The 26,595-nt window shown below is 39.7% G+C and overlaps 1 protein-coding gene across 1 annotated transcript in view; it reads right to left on the reverse strand.

Moving 5' to 3' along the window:
* Nucleotides 1–1,666: 1,666 nt before the first annotated feature.
* The window catches only part of COL1A2 (collagen type I alpha 2 chain), a 42,863-nt gene continuing 17,934 nt past the window's right edge, over nt 1,667–26,595 (reverse strand). The window contains exons 20-52 of the mRNA XM_050891384.1: nt 26,482–26,535; nt 26,274–26,381; nt 25,351–25,404; nt 25,147–25,245; nt 24,219–24,272; nt 23,733–23,831; nt 22,890–22,943; nt 22,183–22,236; nt 22,003–22,056; nt 21,850–21,903; nt 20,969–21,013; nt 18,704–18,802; nt 17,866–17,973; nt 16,455–16,508; nt 15,893–15,946; nt 15,261–15,314; nt 15,098–15,151; nt 14,888–14,995; nt 13,847–13,900; nt 13,700–13,753; nt 12,607–12,768; nt 11,238–11,345; nt 10,699–10,806; nt 8,935–8,988; nt 8,722–8,829; nt 8,478–8,531; nt 8,023–8,130; nt 7,295–7,348; nt 7,054–7,161; nt 6,391–6,637; nt 5,777–5,967; nt 4,435–4,677; nt 1,667–3,843 (exon numbers count right to left, since the gene is read on the reverse strand). Coding sequence (XP_050747341.1) covers nt 3,697–3,843; nt 4,435–4,677; nt 5,777–5,967; nt 6,391–6,637; nt 7,054–7,161; nt 7,295–7,348; nt 8,023–8,130; nt 8,478–8,531; nt 8,722–8,829; nt 8,935–8,988; nt 10,699–10,806; nt 11,238–11,345; nt 12,607–12,768; nt 13,700–13,753; nt 13,847–13,900; nt 14,888–14,995; nt 15,098–15,151; nt 15,261–15,314; nt 15,893–15,946; nt 16,455–16,508; nt 17,866–17,973; nt 18,704–18,802; nt 20,969–21,013; nt 21,850–21,903; nt 22,003–22,056; nt 22,183–22,236; nt 22,890–22,943; nt 23,733–23,831; nt 24,219–24,272; nt 25,147–25,245; nt 25,351–25,404; nt 26,274–26,381; nt 26,482–26,535 — 3,060 coding nt within the window. The 3' untranslated portion in view covers nt 1,667–3,696. The remainder of the gene's footprint in view (nt 3,844–4,434; nt 4,678–5,776; nt 5,968–6,390; nt 6,638–7,053; nt 7,162–7,294; nt 7,349–8,022; nt 8,131–8,477; nt 8,532–8,721; nt 8,830–8,934; nt 8,989–10,698; nt 10,807–11,237; nt 11,346–12,606; nt 12,769–13,699; nt 13,754–13,846; nt 13,901–14,887; nt 14,996–15,097; nt 15,152–15,260; nt 15,315–15,892; nt 15,947–16,454; nt 16,509–17,865; nt 17,974–18,703; nt 18,803–20,968; nt 21,014–21,849; nt 21,904–22,002; nt 22,057–22,182; nt 22,237–22,889; nt 22,944–23,732; nt 23,832–24,218; nt 24,273–25,146; nt 25,246–25,350; nt 25,405–26,273; nt 26,382–26,481; nt 26,536–26,595) is intronic.

A 26,595-nucleotide genomic window follows, 5' to 3' on the forward strand; every position in this document is an offset into this window, starting at 1 on the left:
TTTTGAGTTTCTTTTTGCTCTGTGTTGGTCGAATTTACGGTGTTCTCATCACCTCTATTTTTTACCTATTTATGCCATGTTCATGCAAAAGCACATGCTACAGAGAGCCCAACGTGCTGCCAGCTGAACCTGCTGAAATGGGAAACAGTAGATATCAGCTTGACATTGGGCCCAGGAGAGCAAGTTACGCTCAGGAGGAGCAAGGAAAGGGAAGACTGAATTCATCACCCTCTGGCAACTGCTGTTTTGTTTGATCCCCATTTATCCGAATGATTCTCCTGCATACTGGGATGACAGGCTGACTGAGAGGGAGTTGTGCTTATGGAAATACATGCTTGTAAAAGTGCAAACCAGCCCCAAGAGCTGTTGCCCATCACAACTGGTAAAATTCAGGTGTCAAGAGGACTACGTAGCAAGCCCAGTTCATACACGCAGAGGCACTTTAAACACTTCTGAAGACTTGTTAGTAAGATTTATGGATACAGTAAGGAATATTTGCTCTGGAGACTTCAGGCTTCGGCTTAGATGCAATTCGAAGCACCTACTGACAAGAGCCTTTTAATCTCTGTTCATCTCCTGGGGAGATGGCGTAAGAGGAGCTGACAGACAGGACACAAGTGGGTGATCAGTCCCACAGAGACCAGGGAGAAAAATGGTCTGAATGCTGCAGTACTTTCATTTACACAGTTGTATCACAACCGAGCACTGTGCATGTCGGTGGCTCCTTGGTCTCTCTACCCAGCCTTACGCAGCTTCTCTGGCAATTCTGTTCCTATGCAGTACAGCCAGGGCTTACTGCAAACTTTATCTTTCACTGAGTTACTCCAGCTGTTTTTCTTTCCTTCCAGGTTTCTTTCTTGTTCCGAATGCAAACTTTCTATTTTAAGCCTGTTGTTTTAGCTAATTTATGCTAATGGTCTAGTTGCATTACTGCTGATGCATACCTGCTCATAATTAAATTCTCCAGAGATAATCCTTATAGGGAGGCAGACCACTCCCAAAGATGATTAAGCTCACTTTACCAGAAGTTTATTCAACTTTTTGTATTCCTGCAATTAGACAATATGAAGGCTCCCTGCCCTGTCTGCCATTCATCTCACTTATTTTCAGCTACGATCCTTGAGAGGAAAGACAGTTTCTTCAATATTGTACATAGCATAAGCAAAATACTTGATTGTGCAGTAAGTTCTGATGAGCTCAAAACTTGCAGGCCAAACCGAGTATCTTCTTGGTGCTAATGAGGCTAGAAGTTGTGAGGTAGGTGCTACGTACTTTTTCTGGTTTAATTTCCAAACGAGTCCACTTTATGGCGAAGGTGTGAAAACACAGAAGAATTCAGATGTTACTAATGGGCTGGTAGAAAGGAAGTGTTCTCTGCCTAGCAGGACATGCCGTGGAATAGATCAGAGAGAGCAAAGGAGAAATCAGAAGATGACAAAAGAGACAGCATTTGCCCTTTGTAGTTTCCTTTCTAAACCTCAAGCGTTAACTTTAACTGTGGGTTTTTTTTTTTCCTTCCCAGGCAGCAATAGTCCACCTCTCAGTCCTAGCAATAACCTTTGCATACATCGTAGCAGATTACATAGACTGAGGGATGTAATTTTGTCTTTTCAGTCCTCATAGGAACTTCCTGGCTTGTAGCTGATCTACATGAGAAAAGAAACTCTTACCATTTTAAAGCATTTAATTATTTTCTTTTTACAATAACAACAAAAATTGTATTTTGAAATACTAAGACAATGATTGAAATACTAACACTTTAAGAATCATCATGGTCCAATGAATAAATGCAGGTATTTACCTGCAGTATGTTTTACTCACTTAAGAACAAATGGGCTATATTTTATCATGGCAATTCCCCTTTTACTAATTCAGCACACAGCTGTGGGCACATAGCAACTGCACTTAGGGCTGTGTTTTGATATTTGCCCTTTCTTCCTTAATCAATTCATTGCAAGCAAGAATGAAAAACTTTCTTTAGAAACAGTTTTTAGTGCTTATTCCCCCTTGCACCATTTGGAACTGCCTTCAGACTCTCAGCCGCTGACCTTTGGAGTGGTGCTTTCTTCAGGTTACAGGGACCTTCTTCTGGGTATTTTCTTCATGCTTCGCTTTGGGGGTTCCTGCTGACTAAGCCTGTCTCACCTCTCCCCTTACCTGCTCTTGCTGTTGTCTTCATGGTCCTTTGTGTGTTCTCCCAAGCGCCTTCCCAATTCCAAAAACATGGCTGTTGGAATTGCAGTTCATTGAGGGTTTTCAGAAAAGCACTCTATGATAGCAGTCTCTTAAAAGGCCTCGGTAAGGACAGTCTTTGCTTCTCGTGGTGTTTTTTGCGACAGTAAATTATTAAGGTTAGCAACAGCAGATAGTTCTGTGTCTCATACAGAACTGAATGAACTATAAGGGCCTAACAAACCCTGATCTTCCTGACGAGACAACTAAATTTAGAGATTCCTTGCCTGGACTTCTGCACATCATTTCAAAAGCACGCAGGCACAGTTCTGCTGATTACAGCACGGCATGAGCCAGCACAGCTCTCTCAACACCAAGAAGCTTTCTGTCTTCAGGCGTAAGACAGAAGCTTCATTTTCCTTCTACTTTTTAGTGAGAAGATGATCCTTCTTTCAGCCATTAATCCTGCTTAGCATTTGGAAAAAAAGAAGGAATTATTTCTGCTTCTGAACTTCTCATACTATGAGGCACAGTTACTGAGTTTCTTGTGGACTTTTCAAAAGGTGGTGTTGAAATGGAGAGTCAAGTAGACAATCACGCCCTTAAGACAGTTGTAGGCAGTCTTCGAATGCTCTATGCAAATGTTTTACAGCAACGGGCTAAGATAGTTGCAGTAATGCAAATGTATTGTAAATTCTGGGTATAATATCTGCCAATGCATCTAAGCAAGTAACTTAACTCATTAAATAGTTTCTTTTGGAACACTGGACATGCTTTATTTCATTTTTTCACAATTTATTTAAACATCTCACATATACAAAATACATTTTCTTTCTTTTTTTGAGAAATGATGATTTTTTTTTTTTTACCCATTGTAGAAGATGGAAATGAGATTTGAAAGCAGGAGCACCTGATTTTGGAGGAAGAGGACAAAGGTGAGGAAAAATGATCCACATGCTTAAGCTGCGGGTGAGACAGGACATTCTAAGTTTTGAGACAGACTTCAAAGAAACAGAGAAGTGATACTTTAAATGCTACTAGCACCATCAAAATTCAAGTACTGGAAAGATACTCTGTAATAATGCAGTTAGCACCACTGTATTTTGAGTGGAACTGAAAGTACCTCAGATCATATGGAGAAGTACCTACAAAAGATGTGGATCACACTTGATTTAGTGTATGAGGTAGTTTAAACCTTTGGAAGCTGTGGTTTTAAACTTCCTCTGTGGAAGATATTCAAAGGCCACAAGTGGTGCAAACTTTCATGATTTTTTATTTTGTTTTTTTTTCTTTACAAAGGTTGACATTTCCCAAAGCAAGGTGTTAAATCTTGAAAGACTTCCAAGTCCTTTTGGGGCTGTATTAAATTTCATTGCACAATGCTCCAATCAAATCTTCTCCTTCTCTTTCGCCCAGAGTTTAAGCAAGTAGATGAACAGAAGAAATGGAAGGAGTCAGCTTTCATTATAAAAAGAAATGACAAGAGAATAATTTGGGAGAGGCTTTAAGTTAATTTTAGTTCATTCATTTGAAACAGACTGGGCCAATGTCCAAACCGAATTCTTGGTCAGCGCCGCCAATATCCAAAGGTGCAATGTCAAGGATGGGCAAGCGAGATGGCTTATTTGTTCTGTATTCAATGATCGTTTTGCCCCATTCATTGTTCTTTCTCTGCAAGAGAAGATTCATTACAATTGTTATTGCATTGTTCATAGTATTGAGAATTGTTTCACCTGAATAGATAATTTCTGAAAGAATTTCATATTAATTTTTCTGCCATTGTTTGCAAATCAGATACCCATATCCAACTATTTAGATCTCTGATACAGAGAAAGTATTTACTTTAATCGTCTGAAGTCATATGTGTGACGCTCTACATAAACTACCATATTATGCACACCAATGTTAAATCCTCAGAGAACCCTGCCTGAGTTTTTCAGGACTTAAAGATCCTGCCCCTCCTACAGCTTGTGCACGACTTCTTCATCAATCTTCAGCTTACACAGAATTTAGGTCTGGTCCCTCTGAAAAGCTTTTTCTTTTTTGCCACACTGCACAATACAAGGTAGGATTTGTTTGTACCCCAGTCCTTCCCACTTGTTAAAGGTCTGGCATAGTTGGTTCTGTAGGCTATTTATCTTCACTGGGTAAAATTTTGCTGGTCTGACTGATAATCTAATTCTGAATCAAAGCACAACTCTGTCCCTAATCACGTGCTTAAGCATGGGCAATCATGGTGCCCATGGTTTCTGCGTTACTTACAGAGCAGCCATCCTCAAGAACACTGAAAGTGAATCTGCTGTTGCCTTCAGCTCGTAGTTCAACGTCGTTGGATCCCTGCAGTATAACAGCCTTTTTAAGGTTGCCAGTTTCTTCATCCATGTAGGCAATGCTATTCTTGCAGTGGTAGGTGATGTTTTGGGAGGCATGGTTAGCCAGCAGACGCATGAAGGCAAGTTGGGTGGCCATATCCTTTGAGGTCACTCCTTCATCATTGTATTCAAACTGAAAAACAGAAAGGAACCCAGTCAATTGTATTGCTGGGGAAAGGTGGATGTTTTTAATGGAAGTATGTGATATTTGCTCTAGGAACATTAGAAAAAATAATCACAGAAGTCTGCAATCAGTTGTCTACTGCAACTCCAGAGCTAAAGAGCATCAAGTAAAACTAGTCGGAGGCAGGTTGAAAACCAGATATGAGTGGATGTAGTTAAATTGTAGAACTCTGTTCCAAGACAGGGTGTTAACAGTTTATGTGGATTCAAAGACAAGATCAGACAAGTTCAAGGAAGAGAAATCTATTGTTTCCATAAATACACAGAAACAATGCCTGTCTCAGGAAAACCCTGAATTTTTTTTTAAGTCTAATAGAATAGTGTCTGTGGATATTACAAATGTTTACTTCATTCTTATATTCTTTTACAGCATCTACTTTTAGCCACTGTAAGAAACAGAACCCTAGACTGTTCTGAACCAGTGTGATCAGTCTTATATTCTTATATTAAAGATCTTGGACACTGCGATTTCATTGTAAGATCAACTCAATTTCATTTAAGAATTACCTAATTAGATCTCCTTAGCTGTACAGAAGTGATTTACTTGCAATTGGCTGGTACATTGTCTAATGTGCAAGTAGACATATTCCTTGTTTTTACTTACACCAGCAATTCTGAATGTTACGGTGGCATACACTCAGGATCTGTGATGTGTAATATAAGTATCTTTCCAGGAATAGTGTCATATGTAAAAAGTCTCAATTAACAGAATAAGCAAAGATGTTTTTCTTACTTTTTCAGACAGTTTCTGGAGTGTCTTTACACTAATGTACCATATTCCAGTCCATGCTTCCCTTAGCAATTAGTCATGCTGAATTGATGATTTGCAGACACCAAGAAAAATTAGAACGATACTGAGAAATACTTTTAGCAAATTGTGATCCAAACCAGAACTGGAGCTCTGTTCCCTTGAGATAAAAGGTAGTTCCCTTTTTCATATTTCTCCTCTAAGAGAGTTTAATTTATGTGTTTGCTTGCTGAGAGTCAGTGAATTGGGAATTCTTCAGACAGCACTGTAGGAAACAATCATCCTCGCATACATCACTTACCTGGCTGCCACCATTGATAGTTTCACCAAACCATACGTGCTTCTTGTCCTTGGGATTCTTGTTGACATACCAGTGCTTAGCGGGAATATTGTCAGGGTTGGCATGGATGCAAGTCTCACCAGTGGCAAAGTCACAGTATGCTCTAATGGCATCTGCAGAGCAGCCTTGGTTAGGATCAATCCAATAGAAGCCTGCCATTGAGGAAAGAAATGCGAACAATAGTTCACTCAGCCTAACATTTGCATTCAGTTTGTATTCACTTGTTTGATACAGGAACTCAGAGAGAGGTCATAGATATCACAACTAGGTACAACATTAAGGTGATAACTGACATAAATACATATTTTAGATTGTTAATGTATAAGAAACTGTATTTGAAAGCTAGTGTGAAATATTTTTGTATTATTTTGAAAAATTATTGCAATAATCACGCAAAAGCTATAAAGAGCTTTTCAGAATGTCCTTGTATCTGTTTTCACTGGAGGCAGAGAGAACTTCTTCATTGGTCATTTAGTATTTTCACTGGGTGGCCAAGGATACCATTCATCAAAGAAAGCTAATAAGCTGGAAGTACTCCCTGAGCCAGAAAGGGCAAATCTCTGGCACTAACATACCGCTGCTCCATTCTGGGTGGCTAAGTCTTAGGTCACGGCAGGTGCGAGCTGGGTTCTTTCTGGAGCCTTCTGGGGTCAGCAGGGTCTCAATTTGGTTGTTCAATGTTTTCAGAGTGGCATCAACTTCATAATCCTTGGGTCTGAGAGAAGGCTGATCAGCCCGGTAGTATTCTGCATCATAGCCAACTTCATATCCACCACCATTGGGACCAGGGGGACCAGGCGGACCAGGAGGACCAGGAGGACCCTAAAGTTTTTCAAAAGCAAAAGACAAGAAGCATTCTATTAGACATATGGTTCTCTCAATTAAATGCTTCCACACATGCATAGTCCTACTTAACTCCTAGCACCCTTAGCTCTAATCTGAGGCAGCATATATGGACCTGCCCTGTGGTGACTACTGTGGGCTCAAGCAGCAGAAGATACACAGTGCAGGACTACCACATCTTCTTTGTGTATTTGCTGTCTGGCCATAACGAATGAACAAGGACTTCAGGTTTAGGCTTATTAGGTAAATGTTTAATGTCAAATAACAACAGACATTTGGAAGGTTTTTTTTTTTAAATAAATAAAACCACATCTTTTCCTGAACTGCTAGGCTTTTGAAGTGATTTTCTTGTGACATAAATGTGTTAAATCAACAAAAAAATAAGTCATACTCACAGCAGGGCCTTGGCTACCGTGAGAGCCACGCACACCAGCAGGGCCAATAGGTCCAGGGAGACCATTGCGACCATCTTTACCAGGAGGACCAGAAGGACCAGGTGGACCCTAAAAGGAAACTCCAACAGTTTAATGACAGTAGAAAACACTACAAATAGAGATTCATATAAATGGGAGTGTACATATATATTGCACAAAAGGAATGGTAGAGTTACTTGAATATGCTCTTAAATTCACATACCCTTGGGCCAGCAGGGCCATTGTTACCAGGAGGACCTTGATCACCATGTTGGCCCTATTGGGAAAGATACATCCATAGTCATCAAAAAAATGCAGTGGCACACATTTGTATTCACATGATTCAAGAGGGAGCTATAGTCAGCACGTGTATTTGGGCTCAGAGCATGGGAATCTAGGGCTAATGGCATTTATTAGTGGAGCTGGGATATAAAATGCCTGTTTTGGGGAGGGAGGAGAGAGAGTGTAAAGAGGTATTTAAGGGGATAACCTATAAAAGTCTCTATATAGTTTCTTCAGATTTTCAAAGAAGGCTTTAAAATAAAAGTCAGAATTCCTAAAGGGGATACCAGAATTTAAAGGGAAGAAAATCTACAAATTACTTCTGCTTCTGTGATACAAAGGCTTTACAATTTCTGGCCAAAATAAGACATAATATTAAAACAAAGGCAGAGCTTTTTGAATTCTGTGCTAGCCAAATGCAGTCGAGTTTCAGGGCAACTAATGGTACTTACAGTTCTAAAGCCAACTATCAATGACAATATCAAAATTTGCCATTTTATGTGAAAAGCGTTGAGTGTTAAAGAGAATCTTACAGCCTTTGAAAGATGATGCAGGGTGGAGTAAGTGGTATCAACCTGCTGGGTTGTGCATATGTAATTCCACACTGGGGTGACCTTATTTCCTTTTTTTTGCTCTTTATATTGAAAATCCTGAAAATCATTTACTTACAGCAAGACCAGGAAGACCCTGCAATCCATTGTGTCCCTTCAAGCCAGGCAGACCTCTATGCCCCTTATCACCAGGTTCACCCTTCTCACCACGTGGACCTTGTGGGCCCTAGGAAGGGACATAGGTGTCAGAGGAATAAAATAGAAGGCTTCAAGTATATACTACTGTCAAAGCAAGAGTTAAGCATGAGTATTCTACAATATGCTATAGGTTGCCCCTGATATATATATATGTACATCCTGTTAATACACCCAGGAAAAGTGATAATCCCAAAAGCTTCAGGATCAGTCCCATAAGAGAGAGTGCTGATTGAGATTCTAGGTCTATAAATATTTACAGCTCCTTAAGCACTACTTTTTGGGCCCATATCTTGAGCACAGTCATGAGTCCTTATTAATAAAGCATGTTTTCTCTTCTTGCATCAATGTGGTAACGTATTTAGAAATCAGACTTACAGCAAGACCTCTTGGACCAAAAGCACCAGCAGGACCGACAACGCCAGCAGGACCCTGAAACAGGAATAGAAAATGCATGTCACTGCTCTATATTATACCTAATAAAGGTTCCATGCTCAACACATCTCTGCAGAAAGGAAAGTAATTATCCACATATTGTAGATGTTTGATGTATAATGTATATATATAATGCACAAATGTTAGTCCTGCATCAATCAAAAAAATTAAGGTCTCATCAACTTACAGGATCACCACGGTTTCCAGGCTTCCCAGAAGGACCAACTTGGCCATGAGGACCAGGAGCACCCACAGCACCACTGGGACCAGTGCTACCGGGAGCACCACGCTCACCCTGGGAACAAAGGAATGCAAAAGGAGAGACAGTGTGTTACTACTGACTTACACATATTGGACTATTTCTTCCATGATTATGAAATAAAAGAAAAGAACAAGTTACCTTGAAACCAGGAGCACCATCACGGCCTGGAGGACCATCATGTCCAGGACTGCCCTGTTAAAATACCATGAAAAAAATATTAAATTCCATCAACCTTCATCTCACATGGAACTGTGTGTCAGTCTAATTGCTCCCAATGACAGTAAGAAGACATTGAGATGGGATAGCATAAATCTTGAAGATAACAAACTCTTCCTTATAGATGCCACTCTCAAATCCCTTAAATATATTAATGTTCTCAGAAAAATAAGAAGGTCTTCAAATATTTAGGTTTTACAAGTTCAGTATAGAAGAAAATTACCAGGTTTTGCTATATTTCTGTGAATGAAAAGGTCAGGACAATAGTGGTCTTCATCTAGCTTGCACTCTTGTAAAACTGGGATCTACTTTTTAGATGAAAAATGCCAGTGGCGAGAAAAGGACTTAAACAGTAGTCACAGCTAAATTACTTTGTTGTGGTACTTCACAAGCTTAAATGGCTTCCTTTGTGAATGTTAATTTCTCTTCAACTGTTTCACTAAGTACACTAGTAAACCTTTTCCTTCAGAAAATTCCCACGGAACAGAAAGTTTATTTCTTTTTAATTACTATTCTCTGATCTCTTTGAAATCCTGTAAGTCTCAGGACTTGCAGGAGTCCTGTATTAACAATGCTTCAGGTTATCAAATAAGCTTCCCTGATAGGGCCCAGAGAAAGCTTTATATAGTTATCCTAACAGGAGACAAGACAACATGTTAATATTTTACTTTAACTGTTCTTGAAGTGTGAGTCACGTATAGCCACTGTATGGATACCCTTCTTCAAGGTGAACTACTAACTTGGATGGTTAAATTGGATGGATAAGTTTATTTGCTGCTCTATGAAGAGCTGAGAGCAGGGCCCTGTCCTCCAAGTAATCACCCGTGAGGCAGGGCATTAGAGGGAGCAATTTATTCCACTTCAGTGTTCTCACATTCTCCCTTCTGCACAGGACTCAGGTCCTCCATTGTGTCTTAACCTGCATTGATCTCTGCAGTTCAGCAGTACCTGCCACACAGGCCAGAGTTTGTCCTGTCATGTTTTTAGCCTACAAACATACTTTACATTTTGTCATGAGGGAGTGCACATTGGGAAACATTATGTAGCTCAGCCACAATGTTAAAGTGTATATCTGCTTTGTTAGGGCTCCACAACAGTGCTGTGTTGCACAAGTCTAATAACTGAATTCCAACATTTTGTGTAATATGCTTCATATGCCTTCTGAGTGGGCCTTAGGTTAAAAAACACTTTCTCTTTAATACCACAAATCACTAGATCCCTCAAGTAAAAGTGACTGCAATTTTTATACTCCCCTGAAAGATACGTATATTGCATCTAACATGATGTTTAAGAAAATTTGCTGATAACAAGCTTTCCTGATATATTCTTCTCTATAGCCAAAACCTTATCCCCTGGGGTGTACTATTTTTCCCAGCTCCAACAATGAAGTAATCTTTTCCCCACTCCATCCTTCTTGGCAATTAACTAAAAATTCAAGAGATTCTGACAGTGACTCCAGGATGTATTTCAGACACAACTTGTGCCTTGAAGAATTTGTCACCTAGTTGGGGACGGGGAGAGGAATCCATGTCTATTAGAATCCTGCTCTAATTTCTCCTGAAGACACCGGAAGGTACAAGTTTGCTAGCAGAACAGCCTCCAGTTGCATCCATTTTTTCTGTGTATTTGTCTTTGGCTCAGAATAAAAGAAAAGCAATCCTGAAGAAGAAATAAGACATAGCTTACATCACGACCAGCTTCACCAGGAGCACCATTTGGACCAGGAGAACCCACAGGACCAGAGGGACCACGGGCACCAGGAGGACCAGAAACACCCAGGGGACCAGGTTCACCCTAATACGGGAACAGTGGTAACAAAATGTGACATTATAATACAACACAAACCAGTCTTACAGAACTTTTGGCCTGTATGTAAGAGAAACGTTTCTCTGCAATTGATTCTGGAAGTGAAAAAGAACCAGGACACAAGAAACATATCTAACTATACCAAATATTATCTTCATTCTAAATTTTCTACCTCTTCTATCAGAAACCTCTGACGTCATTCAAAAATATGCTCACCTGCAGACACAAGTCTTGTTTGTCTGCAGCAAGCAATAATTTCTTCCACTGCTCTAAGTCCGTTAGGTCCATATCCTCTGTTTGCAGCAGCAAGGGAAACAGCAGAATCTACATCTCCTTTTCCCTGGCTTTCCGTAAGAGGAGGCCTCAGCTTTTTTCTTTACACGTATCTGTTTAAAGCAGTTAACCAGTCATATACTCACTGTTGCTCCAGAGATGCCTGGAAGACCACGTTCTCCCCGAGAGCCAGGCAGACCAAGGATACCAGGAGCACCAAGAATACCCTGAGGACCTGGGCTACCAGGAGGACCCTATGACATGAAGAGAATATTATTTATATTAATAGAGAAAAAATCAATTTTTATGGCCCTCCACATTTCTCATTTGTTTTGCTCTATAACAGTACCAACTGCTTTCCAAGGATCTCAATGTGTGTCAGTGCTAGCTCCTGCATGGAAGAAGTTGCAACCAAGCCATAAGACTTTATGGTAAGAGAAGATGACTATGTGAGGGGATTCCATAGCGAAGAGACTGATCGTCTGAGACTGATCATGAGACAGCCTTAGAAGACATCTAGGTGGTATCTGACATCTCCGAACAACCCTTAGAGCTCTCTACTGACCATTTGAAAGGTAAAGTTTGTTTAGTTAAGTGACTTTTCCATTTCCTTGAAATTTGAGCATATGTGACGCTAAACTTGGCATAAGTAATCAACCTGACAGATTACCCTAAAGTATTATCCTAACTTACAGTCAGGCCTACTAGTTCAATTGTTTTTCGTAACTGAAATTAAATTAGAACATAAAAATTAGAAAATGTATTTCTTTATACTGGACATTAAAGGGCAAATTTTCAATTGTCACCTACAAAACCTTAACATACATGTCTAACGATGACACTGAAGATTTCATTCTTAGCTGCAACTTCTGCAGATCACAGAAGAAATTTCTATCATTTTTTATTGAGAAACAATAGAGTGGTAATTCACACAAGTGCATACTTCCATAAGACAGAAATGTGTCTGACTTTTTAAAAGCTAGTAATTCTGGATGTGCAAGATTAAAGATACTCAAAATTAATTTATTTGCATAATTCTAAGCCAACCTGGGGCCAGACAACTTTAACCTTGTGATCCTCACAAATTAGAGTTTCTGATGCAGAAATGAATTGAGATTGTTCTAAACAAATGTTCACATGTTCCTCCTTTTTTCATCCATGATGCTCAATTTCAGAGCAGGAGACTCTGCTTCCCTTTCTCGTAGGAAAGTAGCAATTTCTTCTGTCGTTAGCCTTGTTGCTTTCATTTGGGCTACTTGCAGAGAAAGATGCAACTCACCACAAGAAAAAAAGAGAGAAAAACCTGACCCAGAGATCAGGTTCACTTTTTATGGCATGTTTGTCAAACATGTCTATAAACAATTTCTTGAGTCTCAGTGGAGCTTCTACTTAAAAGCTTTGCTAAATTTGTGGATAAAAGAGAAATGCCCTTCACAAACACCAAAGTATCTTAGAAGCCATAACATTTACATGAAGAGAAACATTTTTAACAAGATACGATACTCAGTAACTTACAGCAGCACCAGCCTCTCCAGATGGACCTTTCTCACCAGCAAAACCAGGTGGGCCAGCAATACCTTGTTCACCAGTACGGCCAACTGGACCAACATCACCACGTAGACCTCTAGCACCATCTTTGCCAGCCGGGCCAGGAGGACCAGGGGGACCAGTGATGCCCTAGGATTGAGTATCAATATGATATCATTACAATATAGACCCATTAACTGGGGAGAACAGAGATAAATTTCATTTTATGTCCATGTATAAAAATTGTGCTTTGCAATAAACAGGTTATCAGCTGTTCTGAAGCAGCAACTTCTGTTGCTTTTGTTAGCAGCAGATAGCTGGAATCGGTAGAATTATTGAACTGAGAGATTTATTTTTTTTTTACTCAGTGCCGGTGAAAGTGGCAAAATTTGGCAGGAAAATATCGATTTGCCTCTGGAGACATAAATTGCAACTCTAAAATCATTGAGAAAAAACCTCTTCCAATTCAATAGGATTATTTGCTTTGGATACTGGGATTTACAATATATTTAAATGTAGGGTATCTAAGAAAAGAAGTGCCTTTTGGTAAAGGCTGGAAACACCTTTGAAAAGAAAAACTACAAATGTCAATTTGAAATGAGAATTTTTGGCTGAAAAATAAAGAAGCAGGGATTCACATTCTTAAACACAATGAGAGGTTGCCCTGCTTGAGACAGGGGGTGGAACTGCAGATACTTTAGAAAGTGTGGACACAAGATAACTGTAACATTCTTTTTCAAATAGGACATGACCTTCTTATTGCACTCAAAATCAATGGCTATGCAGTTACTCATGGTGAACAAAAGCAAAATAAACGCAGATTTTTACAAATGGTGAGGCACCTCAAGACGCGGAGGGATGCTTGATGGATTGTAAAAAACCCCACAAATTAAATGCATAACTCCCACTCTGGGAGTTTAAACGGTTCAGAGACTTCTTCTTATCTCATCCAGTCCTATAAGGATCTGAAGTGATTCCAGTGCAGTTAGAACGTGTGTGAATGTAACAAAAATGAGGATTATCCCTAATTAATGCAACTTCTGACTTCTCTCCCATTAGAACTTCTGCATTAGTTACTTACAGCAGGGCCAGGAGGACCAACTCTTCCAGCAGCACCAGGGAAACCAGTCATGCCCTAAAAATAAAAGCGAAGAGGAAGATTTGGTTTAAAGGAAACAATGACTTCATGAAAAGCAACGATGTCAGTGCCAAAAGTCTGAAGACTTACAGGAGGACCAGCATCACCACGAGGGCCAGCAGGACCAGCAGCACCAGCGGGACCCTATGTATGAAGGATTGAAAAAGACAGATGAATCAAGCAAAGACAGTTAATGTTCCCTATTTAGAATAAGGCTCACTCTCACGAAAGGTAAAGGCGATTTTGCTTTTTACTTTAACAGGAGGAGGACTGGGCCCAAAACCACAATTCCTGTCCTGATACTAGGGTAGTAAATTCTTAGACATTTTAAATCAGTATCATAAGGACTGCTAAGAGTTGCATAAGGCATTTATGATTCAAATGAATTTGCCTTGCAAACGTTACGTGCATCTAAGCAAATTTGGAAGTCAAAATGTGAAAGACATAGTAAAGCAAAGAACAGCAAGTCCTCTGTTTGCACTGTATGACTAATACAGCCACGTAGAGCAAGGGCCTGGTATTGCTCTATTAGAATCATACAGTAAGAACCCCAAGCCATGTTATCCTGCAACACTTTACAGTATTTGAAATACCAGGGCCTGACTTTCTGCATCATTTCAACCAGTTCCCCAATAATGGGCTGCATGCATGTGAAGTAGTATATACCTTTGGGCTATACAGGTGTTAGCACATGAAAAGCCTGTGTGCAAGTGGGTGCACAGACAAATTTGCACATATGCTTCTGGATGACTGGGTCTGAAAATCAGACTGCGACAGCACATCCTGTCTTTGAGAGGAAGATATCAACATCCTCATCTCAGAACTTACCCACAGTCTCCCCCCGAATGGTCCAAGATGATAGACTGATTTTGCTGATCTTCAGGGCAAGTTGAAAATTATTTATTTTTTTCTCTTCATTTCAGTTCCAGACTCACAATCTGAGCCCACATAAATAGACTGACAAATTTTATATAATGTGTGAAAATCAGTATGGTGACTTCCTCACAGCCTAGTTTGAAGTTCTGTTTCTTTTTTTAATTACCTTTTCAAAATTCAAGGCCTTCAGGCTAGCGTATTGCTTGCATAGCACAGTTAAGAACTATGCATTTTCCAAAGACACAGTTCACTTACTGGTGGTCCAGAAGCACCAACTGGGCCAATAGCACCTGTTGGTCCAGTTTCACCCTTAGGTCCTTTAGGCCCACGCTCGCCTTTAGCACCAGGCTGACCAGCTGCACCCTATGGGCAGAAAAACACACATAATGAAGAGTTGGAAAAGCATGCAAAGGAAATATAGGAATGGCGTGGCATCAATAAGAAGAAAGCACAAACAATACTCACAGGAGGTCCAGCAAATCCATTAGGACCTACGGGACCAGGCTCACCGCGTTCACCCTAGAGAGAGGACAAAGAAGAGAGGACTGGTTGGAATGGACTTTAAAAGGGCATTTTTCTGAACAACATGTCTTTGACACAGGAAGTAGTTGTAGGAATTGCTACTTACAGGGATACCACGGGCACCAGCAGGACCAGCAGGACCAGCAGGACCTCCTTCACCCTAAAACAGATGGCAGAAAACATTATGACACTGTGGAAGAAGGCCTCACTGCAGTCAGAACAGGGGTGATCTCGTGGTACAGATGCATATAGCGAGTCTCCCCGTGTCTTCAATGGAGAGGGTGTTACTGAAAATGCTTCTGTTTTGACCCACCCTGTATTAATAATTTCTAATGATACTCAGACAGGATAAAGAATCATTCTGAGCTAATGTGTGGTTGTTCATCACTGTATCAAAACCTCTTCTCACAGTGTGAGGAGGATTGTGGAGATTAGCCTCAACTGGGAATAATTCAGACAAAGCCTAAATCAGAATCTTCTCCCCACATAAGCCACTGTCATGTAGATGTGCATCCCTTCCCTGCCCTTTTAGGAAAAGGTTTGGGGTGCTATGGCAAACTTCACTGAATAGTTCTACAGTCCCAATAACCCTTGCCTCCCAAATCTGAAAAACTTGCAGAACTCATGCACACTAGGAAGATGGAATTGGTTTTTATGGAATTCTTCATCTTAAATATTCATGCGTGGGTAAACTGCATGAAGAAACAAGACACTCTTTCATTCAAAGAGTAGACTTACCCGATCACCAGCACCACCAGCAGGGCCAGGAGCACCAATAGCACCAGGGAGACCCTATAGGTCAAGAGACAGGACACCATTTCTAACAAAATGTAAGCAGGAGTGACTACTTTTAATATTTTTTCTCTTTCCTCCTGGAGACAGGTGTGTCTTTCTTCCAGCTGTTTTCAATATAAAGGACACATGATTTATAGGATAGGCAGCTGAAATCTCACATTAATGATAATTTTGTGTGGATTTGCAGGCTGCCTTTAGAATTAGCTGTCTGGGCTGAGCCCATGAAGTTAAAGAGGATAATGCCACACTGAACAACTGTCTATGAAATACAAGGTTCTCTGCTGATGTCATTTCTCTGCTTGTCTGCATGGGAAGTGATCACTTTTCTCTCTCTACCCCCACATTCAAACATCCCTGGACAAGGGACAACAAAACCATATTGATTTGTATCAAAAGTGAGCAGATATAAGCAGAAATGCAATATAATGGGAAATGTAAGTCCTGAACATCCTTTTTAGTCACTTAAGTTCTGAGGTGTACTCAAGTAGAACCAAAAGATACTTACACGAGCACCGTCTCTTCCTGTTGCACCAGTATCACCTCTCAGACCTGGGGGACCCTAGAATACACAGGGGGGGAAAAAAAGCATTGTATTGGTAAGGAACACAATAGTTTGTATGAAAGAAGTCTTGAACTGTTTGCTGAGTATCCATGTATTACTTGCATATCATATGAGATGCTTATCATGCTAGTTTTTTGGGGGAATGGACTTTGATTATTATTTCATTCTTATTGCTGAGTATGTACTGACTGGCAAAGTGAAAATTGGCAGACAAAGGGGACTGACATGCTTTTCAGAATTACGAGCCTGCCTCTTTCATGGGAAACCTACTTAGTTTTCCCCAGGTGGCAAGAATTTTGAATGGAATTAAAAATTCAAAACCAAGTCGATGTGTATTCCAAATGATGAATGTAAATCCCCCCTCAAAATTCCTTTTCTTTTGGTCAAGAAATAACCGTACATAAAAATTCTTTTGGGTATTCAAGTTATACTTTCTATTTGAAGCAGGAAAACAACTATTAAAAACAATGATGTCATATGAGTGGTCACATAAAATGCCATATGTTTCGTATAACAAAAAGTTATATCCAGGCCACCACTAGTGTCAAGAAATCAGACCAGCACTCTGTTCTATCTCTTTTTTTTTTTAATACATCCTACTATTCTGCATTAATCTGCATGTCAGTACTTAGTATTTTATAAAAAGTTGCAAGCAATTTTCATCGTAATTTCCTTACAACTCCATTTATGCTAAATGACTACGGATTTTTTTAGTCAAAACAAATAAAGCAGTTCTAGAAATCTCAGTTTAGAGTTTAAATAATGAACAGAAGAGAATATAGAATGAGATGTACGTAATAAGATAAAAGCCAATTTTATAGATAATTATATGGATAAAGCAGAGGTAGCAACAAGACTTGCAACCAGATTTCACAGCTTTAAATAAGGGCTTACATTGGCTAAAATGTTTTCTGATTTTACAGAAAACTGATATAATCACAAAATTTTTGTAACTGATTTACTTATATCGTAGTCACTGCCCCTAGAGCAGTCAAGGATTTGATCAGAGACTCAGTCCTTTGTGATCAGTAGGCCCATTCCTGCTATAAAGCCTGTACTCAAAGACAGCTTTAGTATTTCTTCAGTCAAGATAAGCTCATTGTTAACCAATCCTGTGAAAAACTAACTGCCACTTAAACCAATTCCAAACGCTGAGCAAAGATCAAAATACAACCTTAGGAAAGACTGTCAGTCTGTTAGACCAACAAAACTTCTACTTATTGACTACTAAGTAATACAGTTTCACAGTAAATAAAAGTCGCATTGGGGTAACCTGCAGGTTTTTTTAAGTTAATGAAATTCAAGCATCTCCCAAACCTGTGCATGCAGTAACAAAGCAGGTTGTCCACCTTACCTTTTCACCCTTGCCTCCTGGAACACCAGCAACACCTCTCTCTCCTGGGATTCCACCAGGGCCAGCAGGACCAGGACCACCAGCAGCACCAACATTGCCAGGCTCACCCTAGCAGCAACAGCATATGGTGTAAGACAGCGTCAAATAATTCACACAATTTGGAACAAAATTCTGTCATTACTACTTTGCCCATCAATCTGCTTGCTTGTAAACTGTGAGTAGTAGTATTCAGTCTTAAGCTATTGTACTTATTTTACTTTTTCAGCTAGTGAAGACGCCAGACGTGAACACTCTTTGATTCTGTGGGCTCCTGAGGTTTTAGGGTGTCCCATATTCCAAACTAAACTTCTGTAGAAAGACTGCCTACGAAAATCTTGAAAACTAAGACCCATATTCAGTTAGCATCAAGCCAATGTTATTTTGGTAATGATCGCTCATTATTGTGGTAATGTTTTGGGGAAAATATTGCTTACTAGACACAAGAACTTCCTGTGTATAAGTAGAGGTGGGTATAAATAGAAGTCAGCATGAATTTTGGTCAAAATCTCGGACCCTATCTCAAAACAGAATAATAGTATACCCAGTTGACAAGCTGTATTCAAACTGAGTCCAAACTGGATTTCCCCTCCCATCATCTATAGTGCTAAACATAAAAACCTTTAATATTAGTGTGGACTAGCTGGGGTGGAGCTTTATCACTTGAAGAAATGACCCAGGGGCTATGGTGTATAGGTAACTACCTATTACCTGTAATCACTTATGCTCTTAGGAAGGAAGGTTTTGGATCGCCTTCATCAGGAATTCAACAGTAAGGCAATGGCAGCTGGAAAAGGCATACCTTGTTACCATCAGGGCCTGGTGGGCCAGATGGACCACGGCTTCCAATGGCACCGGAGGGACCAACAGCACCGCTTTCACCAGGAGGACCACGTTCACCCTGCAGAAGACAGCCTGATTTGAGTTTTTCCTTGAATTGTTCTGTAGCTTAGAGGTTTAAAAGCACTGACTAGTAGCAATGACAACGCAATAAATTTTTATCTGAACAAACCATTAAGAACTGTATTAGATTTGTGCAGATATTAACTAAACCGGTCATAAGAAATGGCTCTAGCTTTTGACGCAAATATAGCAAAGTGAAGTACTAAAGTCTTGCATCATGATAACAGCTGACAAAGTACAAGTACTTCTTGAACATGGATTTTGGCTACTGTGCTCATTCTGGTAGCAGTGTCTTGCATTCTATTGTCAAATGGAGCTTCTGATACCAATTTGAGGGCAGATGATGGCTTCTAGTGAAATTACAGCCGTAGTAATTGGCAAACAATTATTTTTACAGTGGCAAATGCCTGGTGAATATTGGAGAATAAAGGTGACAGCTAAAGCCTACTAATGTGACCTGTACATAACAACAGGTATAAGGATAAATTCTGAAACAGAGGTCATCTGGAGACGCGGAAGTAGCCAGAAACTGGGCTTAAATGCACAATAGATCTATCAAAGATAGAAATATCAGTTTTACTAAAGACATCTCAAATTATCCCAGTGTGATCAAGCTGGACATCAGTGAATAATCTGATAAGGCATAATGGAGATGTTTAATTATGCTAGAGAATCTGGGAGTTTGTATGAGAACTACAATGTGGTCAAAGAACTGACTCAAGGAGAGAGAGCACACTGCTAAAAAGCACCAACGATGCAGAAGGCTAGCTTATATTGTAGTGATGTTCCCCAATTAATATATCTTTTAATTATTTTTACATACATTTTGTTAATGACAGAGAGGCAGAAAAGGAAGAAAGATATTTATGAAATATGCAGATATCACAAAGGTGGAAGCTCTTATCAACAGGAAGAAGGGTTGGCATATTACACAGGAAGAAGTGAATAACTTGCTGTATGGCTGTCACAGTAGAAGTGGGACAAAATTCAAGAATGCAAAGTACCAGGCCATTTATTTAGGCACCAAAAATGAGGATGTGTACTGTAAATGGGGGTTTCACATGGTGAAAATGACAGAAAGGGAAAGGTGATAGCCAATAGCCAATAACATGATGCAGACATGAAAAAGGCAAATGTGACCTGGCACAAGCACTGAGGTATTTTTAGGAAGTGTTGATTTTGTTGTACAAAGCATCAGTAAGACCTAATTTGGAATACTGAATGAAATACAGTCTGGCTGGGTACGAGATGCTTAAGACAAGCTAGAGCAGAGACAGGTAATCAGTACTACAATGATAAAGGGAACTTGGCTTGGATAGATTAGCAAAATGAAAGTTTAAAGAGGACATGGTTACTAATACAGCCTCAGGGCACTAAATATAGGGAGGAAAAGTGCTGTTTAAACTGATTGACATGACTGATAAGACTGAATGGGAATACTTGGCATGAATACATTTAGTCTGGAAGTCAGAAGAAAAGAGGAAGCAACAGAAGTACTTTAGCCTCTTTATAGGTGGATTTGGAAAGCAAATAATTAATTGAGCATTTTATAAACTACTCATTGGTCTGCATAAATGGGACCTTCCTGCCATGCAGGAAGGCCTCCACACAAAGCTCTTTAGAGATGTTTATTCACAGTGCAGGAATAAAGGGAAGTGGGAGGCAATATCTTCTAATGACTATTCCAGGCTCTGGATTCAGCTTACCATATGTTCACAAAGACATTACATGGGAGGTAGGAGCTGGCTAGCAAGGGATAGTATGACTGAAATGGTCAGGCTAAGAAGGTCTGCGCACAGGCACCGGAGATGAAAATTCTCATATGCACCAGGCCTCAGTGTAACACTGTAGGATCAGTCTTTTGTCATCCACATTCTCATTGTGAAGTTCATTAATACAGGATATCATTACTTGGGTAATGTTCATATTGCTTATCTAGAAGTTTACTAACACTGGCAACTATTGTGTTATATAATCATATACCCTGACACATGCAAAGGGCAGAGAAAATTCTCCCTTGTTCCTGGGAGTCTGCTGCAATACACTGTATTCTGTAACAGAGAAGAGCTGTTTGGCTTGAGGAACTTGGAAATGTATATAGCTACTATTATTATTGAACATATTATTAAGACAGTCTGTACTAGATTTCAAATGAGTTACTCACTCTTGGGCCAGCAGGACCAGGGACACCAAATTCACCGTGAATACCCTAGAAGAGAGCAGATGTATTGGTAAAGCTTATTTCTAAAGCAAACTTATTAGCTTAAACTGTGCTTTGTTTCGTAGCAGTAAATAGAAATGCTTCTCAAATTGCAGCAGCATATTGAAAATCTTCAGACTAAAACCAGTCTTTTAGATACACAGAAATAAACCCTTTTCATATAGCTGCACAATATCTCAAAGCACACGAGAGATTTTCTCATCTGAAGAAAGAGTTAGCTATTAAATTTCAAGCTCATTTTTCAGGTACATGCAATGTAAACTCTTTTACATGGACACGAAGAGATGTAACTATAAACGTTAAAGGTGGTTATGACACATAGGATGCACAATTTGCAGATTACGTCACACGCTTTCACTGAGCAGAACCTAGAGCCTGAATTACCACTGAGCTACCTCAGTTGTATGCCATTGTAAATTCACTGAAATCAATTGAGGTGCAAAAGCGTACAATTGAAGTAATGCAGGTTAGATTGAACCTTGAAGATTTCAAAAGAATTTGAAGTAAAATATTTTTCATGTACTGTCTTGTCTTTTGGGGGAGGGGGCATATTTTATTGCTGCTTAAGGCCTGAAAAGCAAAAGATTGGCTTTGCTCAGTTTCATACCGAAACTTTGAAAAAAGTAGTATGTTGCAAATTCCAACGGACCTCCTTCATTTGTGGCTAGCTTTAACAAAAGGGACTGTTAAACTTTGCATATAACACGGATTGCTTTGTTTTGGCAAATGGATCCAACAGGCTCTTGCTTCACCACGTGCAATTGTAAACATAACGCTTATGTAATGCCTGCCCCTACTCGTGGAGTACTGTATCTGTCACTCACCCTTTCGCCTGGTTTACCAGCTTCACCAGCTGGACCCGAGGGACCTGGCAGACCCTAAGTGCAAATAAACAAGAATACAAATAACGTTAAGGCAGAAGCACATCATGCTTTGTAAACCATAGATAAGATTGAGCAGAGCATATAGTTACTTACCTGGAAGCCAGGAGGGCCAGCGGGACCTTGTTCACCCTTTCCACCTTGGTTGCCCTGGATGGAATGAAAAACAAGTGATTAAATTGGAAGGAGAAATACAGGAAAACAGATTTTAAAATGGGAGGTCCCACTAATGAAAAGTAAATCACAATTTGCCTCTGTGTGGAGGCTGTTACTTACAGTGACTCCAGGAGGACCTTGAGCACCATTGTTTCCCTCTGGACCAGGAGCACCCTAAATGTGTTCAAGTAGAAAGCTGTTATCAAAGTTTTTATTTGTTATGAATAATATCTCTCTAAAGTGATTCTGTGCCAAAACCAAAGGTGTCTGGCTGCGTATTTTGAACTTAACCATTTACTTGTAAGAGCTTCACTGTCAAAGGGTACTAAAGATGCTTACAATTTTAAATTCTGGTGATTGTTTTACTTATTGCAGCACATTCATCCTTAAGGAAACTTCTTTTGGAATTACAGATTATAGGAACCTTGCTGACTGATAGCATTTTTCCCCACAAAAGACCAATTATTTGGTCCCTTAAATTGAAGAATTAGTAAGTTGCAACTATTAGAAAGACGTTGGAAATTTACAGGATAAATTAGAAACCATACACTGTCCTCAAAAATTTCCATGGGGAGTGCTGTTTTTTCCTCTTCATAGGAAGCTAATACCCCATAATTAATCACCCAATTAATACCCAAGAAGGGTAGTTTTCATTTATCCCTTAAGTAATAGTCCCCACTGACATGAGGCTAGATGAATGCATTCCCAAGTGCTTTTCTATTTCATCGTCTATTCATGCTTGCACAAGACAATGCTATCTTATTACAGAGGTTTTGAAATCTACTTTTTTCTCTTTGGAGGTTGATAAAGAAAACATATCCACATACCCGTGGGCCAGCAAGACCAACATTGCCTCTTTCACCAGGTTTGCCAGGTTCACCCTGAAGTTGAAAGAAAAATATACAAAAGTTAACCAAGACTTCATACTAGATTCAGTTTAAACTACTAAACAGAGACTGATACTCTCCTTGCCAGAAGATTTATTGTAATATTTCTTTAACCCTAATTAAAATACCCACAAGCTCCATCTGCCTTGTTGAACCACTTAGAAAGAATAGCTCAAAAATAAATGTCTTTTCTTTTCAAAACTCTATTCCTTTATTTTTTGAGATCATCGTTCATGACAGTCTGCATAGTATCCTATGCAATACACTGTATATATGTCTGCATGTGTGTGTAGGTATAGCAACACCACAAATCCAGGAGATGATTATTGTTATCTGTGGCCTCTGTGTGACATGTCAGGAGCACCACTGAAATCACTGGTAGCTTTTCTTCTAAATTGAGTGAGCTTTGGATTGTGCTCCATAAATAACAATACTCTGGAACTGAAAGTTAGGCTTGGTGGCCAACCTTTACAGAACTTTCACTGAAGTATATATACAGAAATGATAAAATGGACAGGCAGAAATTATAATATAGACATATATTATTCTAATCACTTCAATGTCCAAATGTTCCTAAACTAATTAAATTGTTTTTCATTTGTTTAATCATATTTTAGATAACTGGAAAATAATTTAAAACAGAACTGTTGAATGTAAGTGGATGCCATCCAACAAGTTGTACAGCAGGACACAGGGAGATGTGTTTGATCGTTAGAGTTGGGGACCTACAGATTAGCCTGGAAATACCTTCATAGTAATAGAAAGTTTCTGTACTGTACTTACAGTGGGACCTTTTGGTCCAGGGAATCCAATGTTGCCAGGCTCACCTCTATTACCAGCTGGACCGATTGGCCCAACCCTACCATCTGCTCCAGGGAAACCCTAGAAAAAGAAATCATACTATTAAATGACTGGGGTAATTTAATTAGAGTTCAGTTTTAGGAGAAATGTGTACTGACAGGAAGCAAATGCCATTTAACTTTTAAACACTGTTTATACATCGCATGCTTATGCATTCCTCCATTTTTCTGCTTTTTGTAGAACTGTGTATTTCTTCTTCCCCTTCCAGGACATAGGCCTGATCTGAGACCCACAGAAATGAATGGAAAGTTTCTCACTGATCTTCTGAGTAATATAGTAGTAAAATATTGCTGGTTTTACACAGACTTGTGTTAGAGCTCAATGCTGAGATCTCTGCTTTTTAAAATCTCAGTTTATGTCTAAGTTTCACATGCAATGGGGAAACAGAATGAAAAGCAAGGTACTTACAACAGGACCTTCCTTGCCAGCAGGGCCTGGGCTTCCAGGCTGACCTGGGAGACCCTGAGAAAGGAAAGATTTCATGTTTTTAGAAGGAAATCAACTCACTCAACAGTTTTAACCAAAATTTTTTTTCTATGTGCGCACATACACACACACAGACGCCAAGTTTATCAATATACACTGTGGAAACAGGACTGTATGTCCTATCAAGCTTACATCTAAAACACACTGAAGTTTAATTTGGTGGTGTGTGCTCCCATGCCAGTTGAAAATCAGTATAGGTAAGTACCTGTTTCACTCAGATAAACTCATTTAGGCTCTACTTCAGCAGAGAATGTGCTTAAATGTTTGCAGATGCCTAATAGTTCACATGTGCATTGAAAACTCTTTCACTTCATGGGGTGGGGTAGGAAGAGAAAGAGTAGATTAAAGAGGATAAAAGACAATTACATGGACGTAATCTGGCTGCAGCATCCACTAAAAGTGGATGGCTGTTTTCAGTGAAATCATTTGCAAAATAAAATTGAAATAATTGAGATGAGCCATCTCACATCATTTTAGTAGGGTTTGCTTTTCTTTTAGTTACTTAAAGAGGACACACACACTTCAGCTGTGATCTTAATGATCACATTCCGTAAATAATCACAAATGGAATCCCCTCTCAGAAGTCAATACAGTATCCAGTACAAGGGGGCACTGTTCCACAAGGCAGTCAAATGCTACTACATACAAAAGAAACTGATTTCAATAAACATTTTGATGCTTCTTAAACATTTCCTCATGGATGTTTTTTCAATAAAGTGGTAGAAGTGCCCTAACTGTGGTTAGCACAGGCTGAATTTTTGCAGTTGGATTTCTGAATAATTTTGTCCCTAAATTGTAAGTAATTTTCTTTTTGCATAATTCAAACTTACACCACAGAGTTCAAACTTACTCTTGGACCCATAAGACCAGGCTCACCAGGACGGCCACCATCACCACTAGGACCCTTAGCACCAACAGGACCACTAGCACCACGGTTACCAGCAGGTCCCTACCAAAATAAATAAATAAAATCAGGCAGAGGTAGCAAAAAGCATCACACATCTGTATACAAAAGAAGATGGTTTAGAAATAGTGACCCAGACAAAAGTCTTACCATGACACCAGCTCTGCCATCAGCTCCAGGGAGACCACGAGATCCAGGCACACCCTGCAAGTGAACACAAAACAAATCAAGAAAGGGAAAGAAATAAATCTGTTCCTGTAAGGTGTATAGTGCTTGCTAAATTTCAGCCTTCCAAGCAGGTCTGCTGAATTTGAGGTGTCGCTCTAAGCACACACACCTCAGTGTAAATGTATATTGTGAAAGAAATCTCTCACTTCCTTTAGATCTCTTTAAGATCTAATCTGCTTGTACCAGAGCATTTTCAGTGTTCATTGTAATCTAACAGTGGCTCTAGACAGCAGCTAGGATCCCACAACCTGTCCCACACAGTTTCACCTTCATTTCCCTGTAGACAGTTACCAGCTTCTCTATGAGTCTGTACACCCTACCCAAGGTGAAATACTGAATCTTTATCTCTACCAAAAAGTGTGGTGGAAACACTGCCATTTTTCCAATTATTTTCCTGTGAATTCTTTTCCTGCATGAAGCCACATGCCTCCTGAAGTTCACGGAGTGGTTTCCTCACCCAGTGAAAAGGGTACTAGGCACCCTTGAAGACACTGAATTGAAACCTTTTGCCTCACATTATGTGTGAGCCAATTATCTGTTTTAAGCAGTTAAATCCCATCACAATGCTTTAATAGTAATCAAAGATAATTCACTAAATATTACACAGTGGATAAATCAAAGCAACCTCTAATTACCTCAGGGATAAGATAGTAAATAGCATTAATACAAAGCAAAAATAGGTTTGGTCCCAACTAATCAAAAGGCTCCGAATTGCAAATGATCTTGGCTTAGCAGCGTTAATGTAAGTTTAATTACTCATAATGACTTAATTTGCCTTTGTGACTCTATCTTTATTTCCTCTTTCCTTTTTGCTTGTACTTCTGGAACATGAAAAGAGAACCTACTCTTAGACCAGCAGGGCCCGGGGGACCAGCAGAGCCAGGTTCACCAGTGCTGCCTCTCTTGCCTTCCTCACCACTAGGACCAGGAGGGCCAGTGGGTCCAGCAGCACCCTATTTCAGGCAAACAGAGAAAAAGAAGAAATCAGATGCCGTGTTGCAGATACTATCAGGCTTTTTCACTGAAAAAACTTTCACATGTTGCCATACTTACAGGCTCACCCTTGTTACCACTTTCTCCCTTGGCACCAGCAGGGCCTGGTTCACCCTAGAGTCCAAAACAAAAAGAGATTGTAGAATTAAGCATCATTCCAAAAATCTCTCTACC

Source organism: Gymnogyps californianus, chromosome 2 (genome assembly GCF_018139145.2).
Source record: "Gymnogyps californianus isolate 813 chromosome 2, ASM1813914v2, whole genome shotgun sequence".
NCBI classification, from domain to species: domain Eukaryota; kingdom Metazoa; phylum Chordata; class Aves; order Accipitriformes; family Cathartidae; genus Gymnogyps; species Gymnogyps californianus.